The sequence below is a fragment of the Manis javanica genome, chromosome 9, assembly GCF_040802235.1.
Source record: "Manis javanica isolate MJ-LG chromosome 9, MJ_LKY, whole genome shotgun sequence".
Classification (NCBI taxonomy): Eukaryota; Metazoa; Chordata; class Mammalia; order Pholidota; family Manidae; genus Manis; species Manis javanica.
This window is the reverse complement of record NC_133164.1, coordinates 109,284,587-109,296,913: the sequence shown is the minus strand read 5'-3', so window position 1 is coordinate 109,296,913 and position 12,327 is coordinate 109,284,587. Positions and strand designations below refer to the sequence as shown.

The window sequence follows — 12,327 nt, the reverse complement described above, 5'->3', positions numbered from 1 at the left end:
TAGATGCTATTATTATCTCCATCTTTTAGTTGAAGAAACTGAGCCACAAAGCATTTAAGGGCACACAGCTACTGAGTGGTGATGTCAAGATTCAATCCCAACCTATCCAAAAAAATGAAATTATAATAAAAAGACTGAATTATCTAAAGGATTAGCTCTGAGAGGAATATAAATGTCATTTATTCACTCAGATTAATCCTCATTATCTCTTCCATTTTAAAATATAAAGAATAATTACAATGTGCATTAAGGTAGGTTAATGATCAGAACTACCATAGAACACTCAACTTAAAATAACTATAGGATTCCATATTCTACTGGGTTTCTCTACTCTGGCTCCATGTGAGAATTACACATGAAGTTTTAAAATGACATAGATGCCCAAAAGCCATCCCTGACTTTCTGATTAGGAACTCTGGGGATAAGGCTCAGACACATGCATTTCTAAAACACTCTATGTAAGATTTTAGTGCCAAAGTGAAAAATCACTGTTCTAAACACAGAAGGTATTATGCAATGCAAGATAAGTGGCATCTGGAGCCAAGATGATTTTCAAAGGTAAAAATGCAAATGAGAAGTGTTGGTAAAGAACATGGAATGCTGAGTTAGTGCAATGAGAAGAATGAATGAGGTGGGTAAAGGAGTAAGGAGCTAGACAGGAAAGCAGGATTATCTGAGTGCCAGGAAGGTCAGGTTAGAAGCGTGCGGAGAAGCAAGCAGAAATGAGTCTCTATCGTCAGAGTGGCAGCTCAGCAACAAAATTTCACGACTTGTTTCTGAACAGTGAAAATATCCTTTTTTTTCTCATCGCTTATCCTTGAAATGGCATGATGCTTTCCTCTTCACTGTTGCTCTTTTTTTTCATAACTTGCAACTACCACTAGTTTTGTTATTAACTGTAATTCACTTTGTCCTAATTTGCTGATAAAACATTTGAGATTTTGCTTACCTTTCTAACCTTAAAATTTATGAAATAAATTCATTACAATATCAACCTCAACCAATATTAATATATTCATTAAATAAACCATGCATGACTAAAGGCACAGAACTATTTGGAGGCTCATTTTCACAACAGTAGACTGCAACAAAATAAAATCAAACAGTATGCAAACAACATAAAAACTCTAAATACAAGTTTCATAGAATTAAAATATTCCTATTGGCACCTAATTGAGGTTTCCATTTAGTGGTATTATAGCTGAACAAATCAAGATGAAAATAACTCTATATTGTTTATTTATTTATTTATTTGTTTTTTATTATATATGCTCATCGTAAGGCTCCCTTTCTTTTTCCCCGCCCTTATCCCACCTTTCCCACCCCTCCTGCCCAGTCCCTTTCCCTTTGGTAACTGTTAGTCCATTCTTGGGTTCTGTGATTCTGCTGCTGTTTTGTTCCTTCAGTTTTTCTTTGTTCTTATACTCCACGTATGAGTGAAATCATTTGGTATTTGTCTTTCTCCGCCTGGCTTATTTCACTGAGCATAATACCCTCTAGCTCCATCCATGTTGTTGCAAATGGTAGGATTTGTTTTCTTCTTATGGCTGAATAATATTCCATTGTGTATATGTACCACATCTTCTTTACCCATTCATCTACTGATGGACACTTAGGTTGCTTCCATTTCTTGGCTATTGTAAATAGTGCTGCAATAAACATAGGGGTGCATCTGTCTTTTTCAAACTGGGCTGCTGCATTCTTAGGTTAAATTCCTAGAAGTGGAATTCCTGGGTCAAATGGTATTTCTATTTTGAGCTTTTTGAGGAACCTCCATACTGCTTTCCACAATGGTTGAACTAATTTACATTCCCACCAGCAGTGTAGGAGGGTTCCCCTTTCTCCACAACCTCGCCAACATTTGTTGTTGTTTGTCTTTTGGATGGTGGCAATGCTTACTGGTGTGAGGTGATATCTCATTGTGGTTTTAATTTGCATTTCTCTGATGACAAGCGATGTGGAGCATCTTTTCATGTGTCTGTTGGCCATCTGAATTTCTTCTTTGGAGAACTGTCTGTTCAGCTCCTCTGCCCATTTTTTAATTGGATTATTTTCTTTTTTGTTTGTTGAGGTGCATGAGCTCTTTATATATTTTGGATGTCAACCCTTTATCAGATCTGTCATTTATGAATATATTCTCCCATGCTGCAGGGTACCTTTTTGTTCTATTGATGGTGTCCATTGCTGTACAGAAGCTTTTCAGCTTGATATAGTCCCACTTGTTCATTTTTGCTTTTGTTTCCCTTGCCCGGGGAGATATGTTCAGGAAGAGGTCACTCATGTTTATATCCAAGAGATTTTTGCCTATATTTTTTTCTAAGAGTTTGATGGTTTCATCACTTATATTCCGGTCTTTGATTCATTTTGAATTTACCTTTGTATACAGAGTTTGACAGTGATCCAGTTTCATTCTCTTACATGTAGCTGTCCAGTTTTGCCAGCACCATCTGTTGAAGAGACTGTCATTTCCCCATTGTATGTCCATGGCTCCTTTATCGAATATTAATTGACCATATATGTTTGGATTAATGTCTGGAGTCTCTAATCTGTTCCACTGGTCTGTGGCTCTGTTCTTGTGCCAGTACCAAATTGTCTTGATTACTATGGCTTTGTAGTAGAGCTTGAAGTTGGGGAGTGAGATCCCCCCAACTTTATTCTTCTTTCTCAGGATTGCTTTGGCTATTCGGGGTCTTTGGTGGTTCCATATGAATTTTTGAACTATTTGTTCCAGTTCGTTGAAGAATGCTGTTGGTAATTTGATAGGGATTGCATCGAATCTTATATTGCTTTGGGCAGGATGGCCATTTTGACAATATTAATTCTTCCTAGCCAAGAGCATGGGATGAGTTTCCATTTGTTAGTGTCCTCTTTAATTTCTCTTAAGAGTGTCTTACAGTTTCAGGGTAGTTCTTTCACTTCCTTAGTTAGGTTTATTCCCAACTATTTTATTCCTTTTGATGCAATTGTGAATGGAATTGTTTTCCTGATTTCTCTATTAGTTCATTGTTAGTGTATAGGAAAGCCACAGATTTCTGTGTGTTAATTTTGTATCCTGCAACTTTGTTGTATTCTGATATCAGTTCTAGTAGTTTTGAGTGGAGTCTTTAGGGTTATGTACAATATCATGTCATCTGCAAATAATGACAGTTTAACTTCTTTACCAATTTGGATTCCTTGTATTTCTTTGTTTTGTCTAATTGCTGTGGCTATATTGTTTTTAAAATCATAATAAGAAATAAGCAATTTATGCCAACAAAATCCTGGAGTTCTTATCTATTTTTAACAATTTTAAGAATTAAATGGAATCTGTGGATCCTTTTTCACAAATGCAAATAAACATAACATTTTTCAAGTAATGTCAGTGAGGTCATAAATCATGGCCAGCTGAAGAATCATAGCAGTACAGTGGAACCCTAGCATTTATAGTATTTCTGAAGACTGACTGTGGGGAAAAGTTTGTTTTCTCTAGTAGAAATATGTCATACCATAGATGCAAGCCATTTCATAAGGACAGAGATATGGATTTTGTACACATTTATATCTCTATGGCCTCAGCACATCCCTAAATGGATGAGTCAACAGATGTTCACATTATAACTGCCCTGGTACTTGGTGACTGCCCCCTCGCTTTATGCAGCACCACTTCTGAATCTTAGTTGCTCATAACACAAGACAAGTATGTGTAATGGTGCAAATACAGTGCCTTAGAGGTGGAAGATAGGTGTTCAAGTTTGATGCTGTTTAGCAATATGATCTTAAAGCATTTAACCTATGCCCTCAATTTGCTGTCCACACAAATAAAGTTAATCCTAATTTACAAAGCTTTCGTGAGCACCGGGCCATGCTTCAGCTTCCTCATGTAATAAATAGTAACTAACAGTAAAAGTACTTATTTGGTAGGATTGGAAGATTAAATAAGATAATACATGTAGAGTGCATAGCAAAATGCCTGGGACAGAGTAAGTGCTCAATAATCAGCTTTTAATAACGTGCCTCATTTTGTGCTTAGGTATTAGATAAAATAGCTGATGGCAGGGTAACAAGAGATATGTATGGAGTTGGAGTAAAAGCATGTTAATAAATGGTAGTCCCTCTCTCCATTTCTGTTGGTGGAAGGTGGAACTGGGGCACACATAATTTAGGAACGTGCAGAGTGGAAGCCTGGAGAGGATGCCCACCTCCTCCCCTGTACAACTGAAGCACTCAATACCCTGAGCTCTTTGGTGTGTTAGTAGCTGACAGGTTTCAGCTGAGTCCCTCTGAAGGCTCTGTGCTAAGATGAAGAGAGTTGCCTCACCCAAGGTAACACCCCATTCTCAGGGCTGATCCAATGACTGAATGACACTGGGATACAAAGGCTGAGTCCCTGGCCCCAGCTCAGGACAAGCCTGAATGGCTGTCCCAGCTCGAGTTCACTAAGATCTGCTGCAGCTTTACAGGCAATTGATATGCAATTCAACCTCTCGCCCTTCCCAATCCTGCTTCTTTCACTCCCTTCAGGTATTGATCCGGAGAATACTCCTGCACACAAATCTGTCTCAGTGTCTGCTGCCTAGGGAAATGACTTATGACACTTGCCCACAGTCAAAAAGCTAATGAGAGATCAAAGTGGGATTTACTACAGATGTGCCAGCATAATTCCACAATTATAAAATGCACAGAAGAGACCAAATGAAAGAATGAACCAAAAGACCTATATAGCAACATTGTAAATAATAACCTAAAATATTCTAATAATGCTTTGTGGATCAGAATAAAAATGGAAGTGAGTTGATATGAAACAGGACAGCTCCATCACTAAATGAAGAAGAAAGGGGATGGTGGTAGAGGTGAATTTCCTAGGATACTTTCTATTTCAGTTCAGAAGCAGAGACTAATGGGACCAGAAGGGGCTTTAAAGACAGAATAGTTCTCGTCCTTTATTGTATACAAGAGGGAACTGCAACCCAGAGGATACTTTGCTTACCAAGGGTACAAAGTACGAGAATAGCCTAGTCTAGGCCTCTCAATTTCCAGGGTCCTTCAACTTTGTTTTCAATATGTGATTTCAATACTTCATGTAAAGTGTAACTCCCACAAAAGGTTCATATGTATTCAAAAGTTAGTATAAAATGTATTATAAAATGAAGTAGGACTTTCGAATTAGGAATCAGTGTCACTCTTCCCTCCCAGCAATGTGGGTAACTGGGATTTGACGATGTTATGAGTTCCACAGAATGGCTTTACAAAGAAGGTTAGAGCTCATATCTATACTTCTAACTATGGAACAATTAAAATTCATCAAATATTGTACCTTAATGTACTTTTCTTAAATGAAGATAATAATGATCTTGTTCAATAGGATGCCACAAAGACTAAATATTTAAAGGTAGCAATGCATTCTAAATGCCACATAAACAACAGAGCAATACACATAGCAGGTTCGAGCAGGTTGACATTATAACAGGTTAATATTCCACAGAACTGAAAAGAGCCCAAGAAAGATACTGGAATACTTAGACATCTGCTTCCAACAAGACAGCAAGACTTAAGCTGATAAATATGATTATTAAAAGGAAATAGGGTAATCATAACAAGTGAGGAAAATATAAAGGACATTTTACACATTTTAAACTGATTCTATTAAGAACTATATCATTCATTTTTCCATAGTATTTTTTGCTTTCTAGAAGAATCTCTTGTTTCAATGAAATAATCATAAATATTATTTGCTAAGAATCATTACCTCTTGCCCTTCCCACAACTCGTCCCTTATCTAAAATGCTCAAAGAACAAACTTAGCTCTAAAACACTTAAATATTTTAAACCTTTGGTACATTTTATTTGCCTTGCTGAGAAAAGCTGAGGTGGCCCCATGCAAATTCCCAGCTGGTACTGCATCTTAGGCCAGGGTTTCTGGGCTTCCCTCCAGTTGGAAATAAATTTTAGGACCTTTTTCCATGTAGTTCAGCTCCCCTGCCTTTTAACAAACTAAAATAGTGGTACACTAACACCCTACTATTCTTTTATCAATTCTCAAGGCTCTTTGAAAAATCTCTATTTCTACTCTGCCATAGCTTTAAAAAGTCCTTCTTTTTTCCTAACCCATTTCCTCTTTTTCTAGTTAGAGCAGTAACAATTTGCAGTGAAATTATTGTAGTTAAAAGGAAAGATATACAGAAGCAAATTCCTGAATATCAGAATTTTGTAAAGATAAACTGTGGTTAGAAAAGAGATGGGAACAGTACTAATCTAGGTAACTAGGATAATGTGGTATAAACTAATCTGCCTTATAACTAGCCAATAATAACTAGTTTGGATGGAATCAGTCAGCAATTCACTTATTTATGATATTCCTACATTTATATACAGATATTTAAACAGAAAGAAACAGCATTTATTCCCACTGTCCTTGTAGGAAAATATAGAAGAGTAATGTTAAGATATTATATAAAACATATTGGACTAAATTGGTAGTTTTCAAGATAAGTGACTGCCTTAAAATGGAACATCTTGAGACTTTTTAAGGGAAATAGTTTTTAAGATACAGTAGTTCAAAGGAGCTGATTTTTGCACCCTAAATATACAAAATGAACACCTTCTCTAAAACTATAAGGGTAGAAATTTTCTCTCTTCAAGGAAAATAATCAAGGATGTAAAACTTCTGATTTTAAAGGGAAGTTTGTCATGTGTGTTTAAAAAATTAATGATAATGGATATCAAATAGTTATCAAATAGTAAATATTCTACTGTGTCTATTAAGAACAACAATAGTGTATCTTTAAATGTCAATATTCACAAAATCCTTACATCATTATCTTTTGCAAGTGTTTAAACTTACTCTTAAAAAGTTTTAGCTGTCAACATAAAAACATGCTAAGGATTAGCCATTTTTTGATACTCATCAGAGAGATGGTGAGCAAAAGAGGTTGAAAGACAACAGACCAAAGCATGTCAAAATGTCATTAACCTCTAACTCTACTGCTGAGATTCTGAACAGGGAACTAGATGCGTAAATTCTAGGTTGCCTGGAGTGACACACAGAGGTGGGCCTAATTAAAGAGCTCTTTCTGAAGCAAGTGGGCTTTGAGCGTATGCATGGGAACCAGGGATCTTGAAGATCTTGGAAAAGATGAAGAGGCTAGTGGTGAGAGGTAGGGGCCAGCAGTGTGCAGGCCTCTGCAGAAGGAGGAAAGCAGATGTGCACAGGCGAAACCTGGAAAGGACATGGGTTTTCAGGTCACAGGAAGCATGAATTCAAGTCCAAGTTCTACCACTTTTTAGCTGAGCCATTTTGTAGAAGTCTTCATTTCTATTTTGAAGATCAAATGAGGGGATAGAAAAGGGAGTACTTTTTAAATTATAAAGTAATAACATCTGTCAGTCATTAAATCCCTTTCCTCTAGAAACCATTCATTGAACAGTAGCAGTTTGCATAGTGGTCAAGAGCTCTGGAACCAACAGATTATTGAGACAAAACCCGCCATTTCCTAGGGCTGTGATCTCTGCCAGGTTAACTGCACCTCTCTGTGCCCAATTAGTCTTATGTGTCAAATGGAGATAATCAAGGCTCCCACTTTATAGTTATTATGAGGATTAGGTGATCTTATGAATATAAAGAGCTTAAAATCATGCTCAAAGAATTAGTAGCTTTATTGTTGGTGGTGGTATTGTTATTATGACTCTGATTCTCAATGTCAAAAGAGATCAAGAGATTACCAATCACTAATATGTATGGCCACTAATATGGCCTTTAATAATAAAAGCCACTAATATGGCTCCTTGGTTTCATGGCAAGAATATGTGACAATTTTCCAGTGAAGTTCTCTGCTGTCATAACTCACAAAGTAACATATATCTTCTTTACTTGCTTAAAGGCCACAAACCCAAAAGAACACATTATAATTTGTTTTACAAAGACTTATCTTGTGATATATTCAGTAGGATTATATTTGGTCCTTAAGGTGACACAATTTATTAGAAATGATTCTGCAATATGATAGGAACATTCTGACCTTACCTAAAAGAATTCCAACATGGAAGAACCAAAAGACATCAGTATAAAAGACGTATCTTGAGCTATGAATGTAATTTTTAGTCATTTAAAAACTGTTATTGGACTATTTTTAAAATTACAAATGTAATTCATAATTCCTCATTCATAGTCTTTTAAAAATATGTATGTGTAATATATGTGTGTATATACACATATGTCTATCGGTGTGTGTATATATGTATATATGCATAATACACACACACACACACACAATATTCTGAGATTTTGTTAACAAATAATATGTACTAAGAGGCAGTAGCTCAGCATGAGGACTTTTAAAACTTACAAGTATGTCTGGCCAGTGAATAGTTGGATCCACCACTAGTCAAACCAAATCCCTCAGGAATTTGACTAGAGCTTCGAGGTCTGGTCAACAGTTTAGGAGGTTCAATTTCAGCACCGAATTCAGCTCCTATTACTCCCAGTAAAACAATAGCAGTAGCTTGCTTCCGTCTTTCCTCATAAGATGTGGAAATCTTTTTCATTTGTGGGACACTTGATAAGCAACCTGAAAACCAAAACAGAAGAATATAAATGAAAAGAACATCAGTATAAAAAAGACATACTGTTAGAAAGACATTCAGGATTGCTCTTTCTGGAAAGAAGAGCCTTTTTCAAAAAATGGCATTGAGACAACTGGTTATCCACATGCAAAAGCATGAATCTTGGGAAAATTGTTTGGCAGTTCCTCAAAAAAGCTAAACATAGAGTTACCATAGAGCCCAGTAATTCCATTGCTGGGTATCTACACAAGAGAAATGAAAACAAATGTGCATACAAAGACTTGTACATGAATGTTCACAGCAGCATTATTTGTAATAGCCAAAAAGTAGAAACAACTCAAATGTTCATCAACGGATGGATAGGTAAACAAAATATGGTATATCCATCCAGTAAAAATATTACTCAGCAATAAGAAAGAATGAAGTACTGATGCATGTGGCAACATGGATGACCTTGAAAATACTATGCTAAGGGAAAGGAACCAGTCATTAAAAGACCACATATTGTATAATTCCACTTACTATATGGACAGAAAGTAAATTAAGGGCTGCCTAGGCCTGGGATGAGGGTGAACTGGTTAATGATAGCTAATGAGTAGTGGATTTTTGAGATGAAATATTCTAAAATTAGATTATAGTGGTATCTGCAACACCAAATATACTAAGAATCATTGAACTCTACATTTTAAAAGGATGAATTTTATGAATAAATCATATCTCAATAAAGATAGGTTTTTTAAAAAAGATTGCTCATTAACTCATTTACTAGTTGGTGCACTAATTTAACAAATATTTATTGGGCATCTCCTTTGGGCCAGGGAATTATAAACATGAAATTATAAACATGAAAATAAAAGGTCCAGGTTTTCAAGAAGCTAGTGCATGAGAAAAGAAGAGCCTGTTCACAAAGGAGGAAATGATGAAGTTTAGACTCAAGAGTTTTCCAGGCAGTAACAGGGACAGGGAATTAAGAGGAGGCAAAGGGTGAATGTTTTGTTCAGATGGACCAGAATGCAGAGCACAACCAGCCATTTGAAGAAGTACTTAGAACGTGGGCAAAGCCCAGCATAACTTCATATTCAGAAGAAACACCAGCATGATACCCCGAACGTAATGCAAAACAATTTCAAGTCTTCGTTAAAGTGTCAATAAATAGGAGACAATGAGAAATTACATTCCTAATATATCAAACACTGCTTCTTAATAATTTTTTCCCAACCTTAAAAAATCCTACTGTTTTTCCATAGGTGCTTCAGATTTTGTCAAATAATTAACATATTGAAAAAATACTAATATGGCCATAACTAAAGTCCACTATAGACTGTGTCCTGACCTCACTATCCTTCCTTCATGCCCTAGAGGTCACCACAATCCTGATCTTATTCAATACTTTTTAATTTATTCATTATATAACCATATCAATGTTACTAGAAATGTTAAATGTTATAAATGTACATATAACACATACAGATGGTGATCAACAGATAGCTAGGTAGGTAGATAGATAAGCAGCCCAATAGACTCTGAACTAAATTTGCTATAGAGTTTTTTACATTTATGATCATGAGACTGGACTATAATTTTTTTTTCATATACTATACTTGTCAGGCCTTGGTAGCAATTTAATACAAGCCTAAAAAACTGTGTTAAGTAACGTTCCTTCTCCCGCCTTCTTCTCCACTTCTTAAAACCACTTGAAGGATTCTTGAAGTTGGATGAAAATTCTCCTCTAGAGTTATCAGGGCGTGTGTCTCAGGACAGTCCCCTCCTAGATTTAGGGGCAGGAAATGAAGAGAAGGGAAGGAACAGGGTGGAGGAAGGGATATTCTTTATAATCAATTCATCTTCTTTAATAGTTACTTTAGTTTGGCTTTCTATTTCTTCTCGAGTCATTTCTGACCATTTACAGTTTTGAAAGAACTATCTATTTAATCTAAATTGAAAAATTTATTGATGTGAAATCATACTACTATGATTATAATATCTCAATTGCATCAGTTGCTATGGTTTCTTTTAAATATTGTTTATTTGTGCCTTCTCTAATGTTGCTTTTCATGCCTTTCTTGATCAGTTTTGCTGGAAATAAATAGTTATTCAGATTCTTAAAAAATACTTTGGTTTTTTGATTATATTGTTTCTTCCTATTTCACTAACTTCTTTGGTTATTTTTTATTATTTCTTTCTCCTATTTTCTTTATGTTTTCTCTCTATTCTCTCTGTTTTTTCTTAGGTTGAACACACTCACTTATTTTCATTATCTTCTATTATGGTTAACACTGCCAGGAACATAGTTAATATCCATTTTCCTCTTCTCCTTTAACAAAACAGCATCAATTTTAACTGAGTAGCAGTATATGCATATCCTTTCAATGTCTTTTCAGGAACTGAGGAAGCCTTAGCCTAGTACCTGGCTTTAAGCTTTATTCATGGTATATTGTAAATCTTCTTCAGCTCATAGAAGCCAAAAGCCTGGCTTCAGCTAAGGGTTTCAGCCAGATCACTGCATTTCTGTTCCCTTACTTGCCCACAGAGACATCTTCCTAGAGACTGGTTATGTCTCTTTGGTTTCTATTTGTATATTTTATCCAACATGGCTACATATTTGCTACAGAGGGATTTAAAAAATGAACTTCTGGAGTCATCTTGATTGGAGGTCAGCTTTCTGCTCTTTCTAATAATCCATCCAGCTTTTCTGGTCCCTTTCAGTACTTTGCTCTATACATTAATTAAATCAATACAACAAAAAGCCCAAAGAGCTCAGTATGCCAACCAAGACATTAGCAGTAGGGAAGCTCTGGATACTTAGAGATGTTTTTTGTTTTTGTTTTTGTTTTGGTATGTCATCACGTGGTAACTGGAGGTAAGGCAGGGGAATGACAACAGGGGAGGGAAGAGGCCTTTGCATAGCAAGTTGAAGACTTTTAACCTCTGGTTAATGGAAAGCTATTGAACAATTCTGCATAAGGGTAGTGACATCAGATTTGTTCATTGTTAGAGAGATCATGAAAGCAGCAAGGAAGATTGATTGTGGAGTAAAACAAGACTGGTGTCAAACAGAACCAAAAGAAAACTCACACAATGATCAGATGGAAAATAGTAAGAACCAGGGGTGCTAGATGTAAATTAACAAGAGATGAGAAAAGCAAAATCTCTGTTCTCTTGAACTTAGAGGATACCAAACAAGAATAAAAAATATATAGGTTACAAAATCAGTAAGACAATATAAACTGAAAGAACAGTATGTTTAAGAACCTAAAGCATGAAGGAATTTGTTGATTTCTAATTCAAGGATAGGTAATACGGCTGGAATTCTTTGAGCCAAGAGAAGAATGGCAGAAAACAGGTAAGAGAGGCAGGCAAGGGCCAGAACATAGAGGCTCTACAGATTGTAAGATAATTTCTGTAAGATAAATTCTAACCGAAATAAGCAGGCGACGAGAGGCAACAAAGGGCCAGGCAGTTTATTTGAGCACAATCCCGGGCGAGGTTCACCAGTCTGCGTAAGTAGAGGCTGGAGAAGTCGCATGCAACTAGACAGGCGGGGAGTTTTTAAAGAAGGTAGGGGGAGGCAGAGCATAGATTTACAGCGGTGCTAGGATTGGCTAGCCTAAGGCACATTTTCCAGGTTGGGAGGGGCAGCAGCTGGGGACTTTGGCACGTCATCAGTGTCCGATGTGCTCTCCCCTCCCTCCAGTGCCTCCAACCTTACACAGATCACATTCACATTTCAATTTTTGTCCCACAAATAATGGACAGATACTCAAGGTACGATTTAAGCCACAGAGTGAC

The 12,327-nt window shown here is 36.3% G+C and overlaps 1 protein-coding gene across 4 annotated transcripts in view; it reads right to left on the bottom strand.

The window, feature by feature from the left end:
* Window positions 1–12,327, bottom strand: part of WDR7 (WD repeat domain 7) — a 354,103-nt gene that overhangs the window by 137,109 nt on the left and 204,667 nt on the right. For all 4 annotated transcript variants that reach the window (XM_073213119.1, XM_073213120.1, XM_073213121.1 and 1 more), the window contains one exon: window positions 8,322–8,543. In XM_073213119.1, the coding sequence (XP_073069220.1) occupies window positions 8,322–8,543 (222 nt within the window). The remainder of the gene's footprint in view (window positions 1–8,321; window positions 8,544–12,327) is intronic.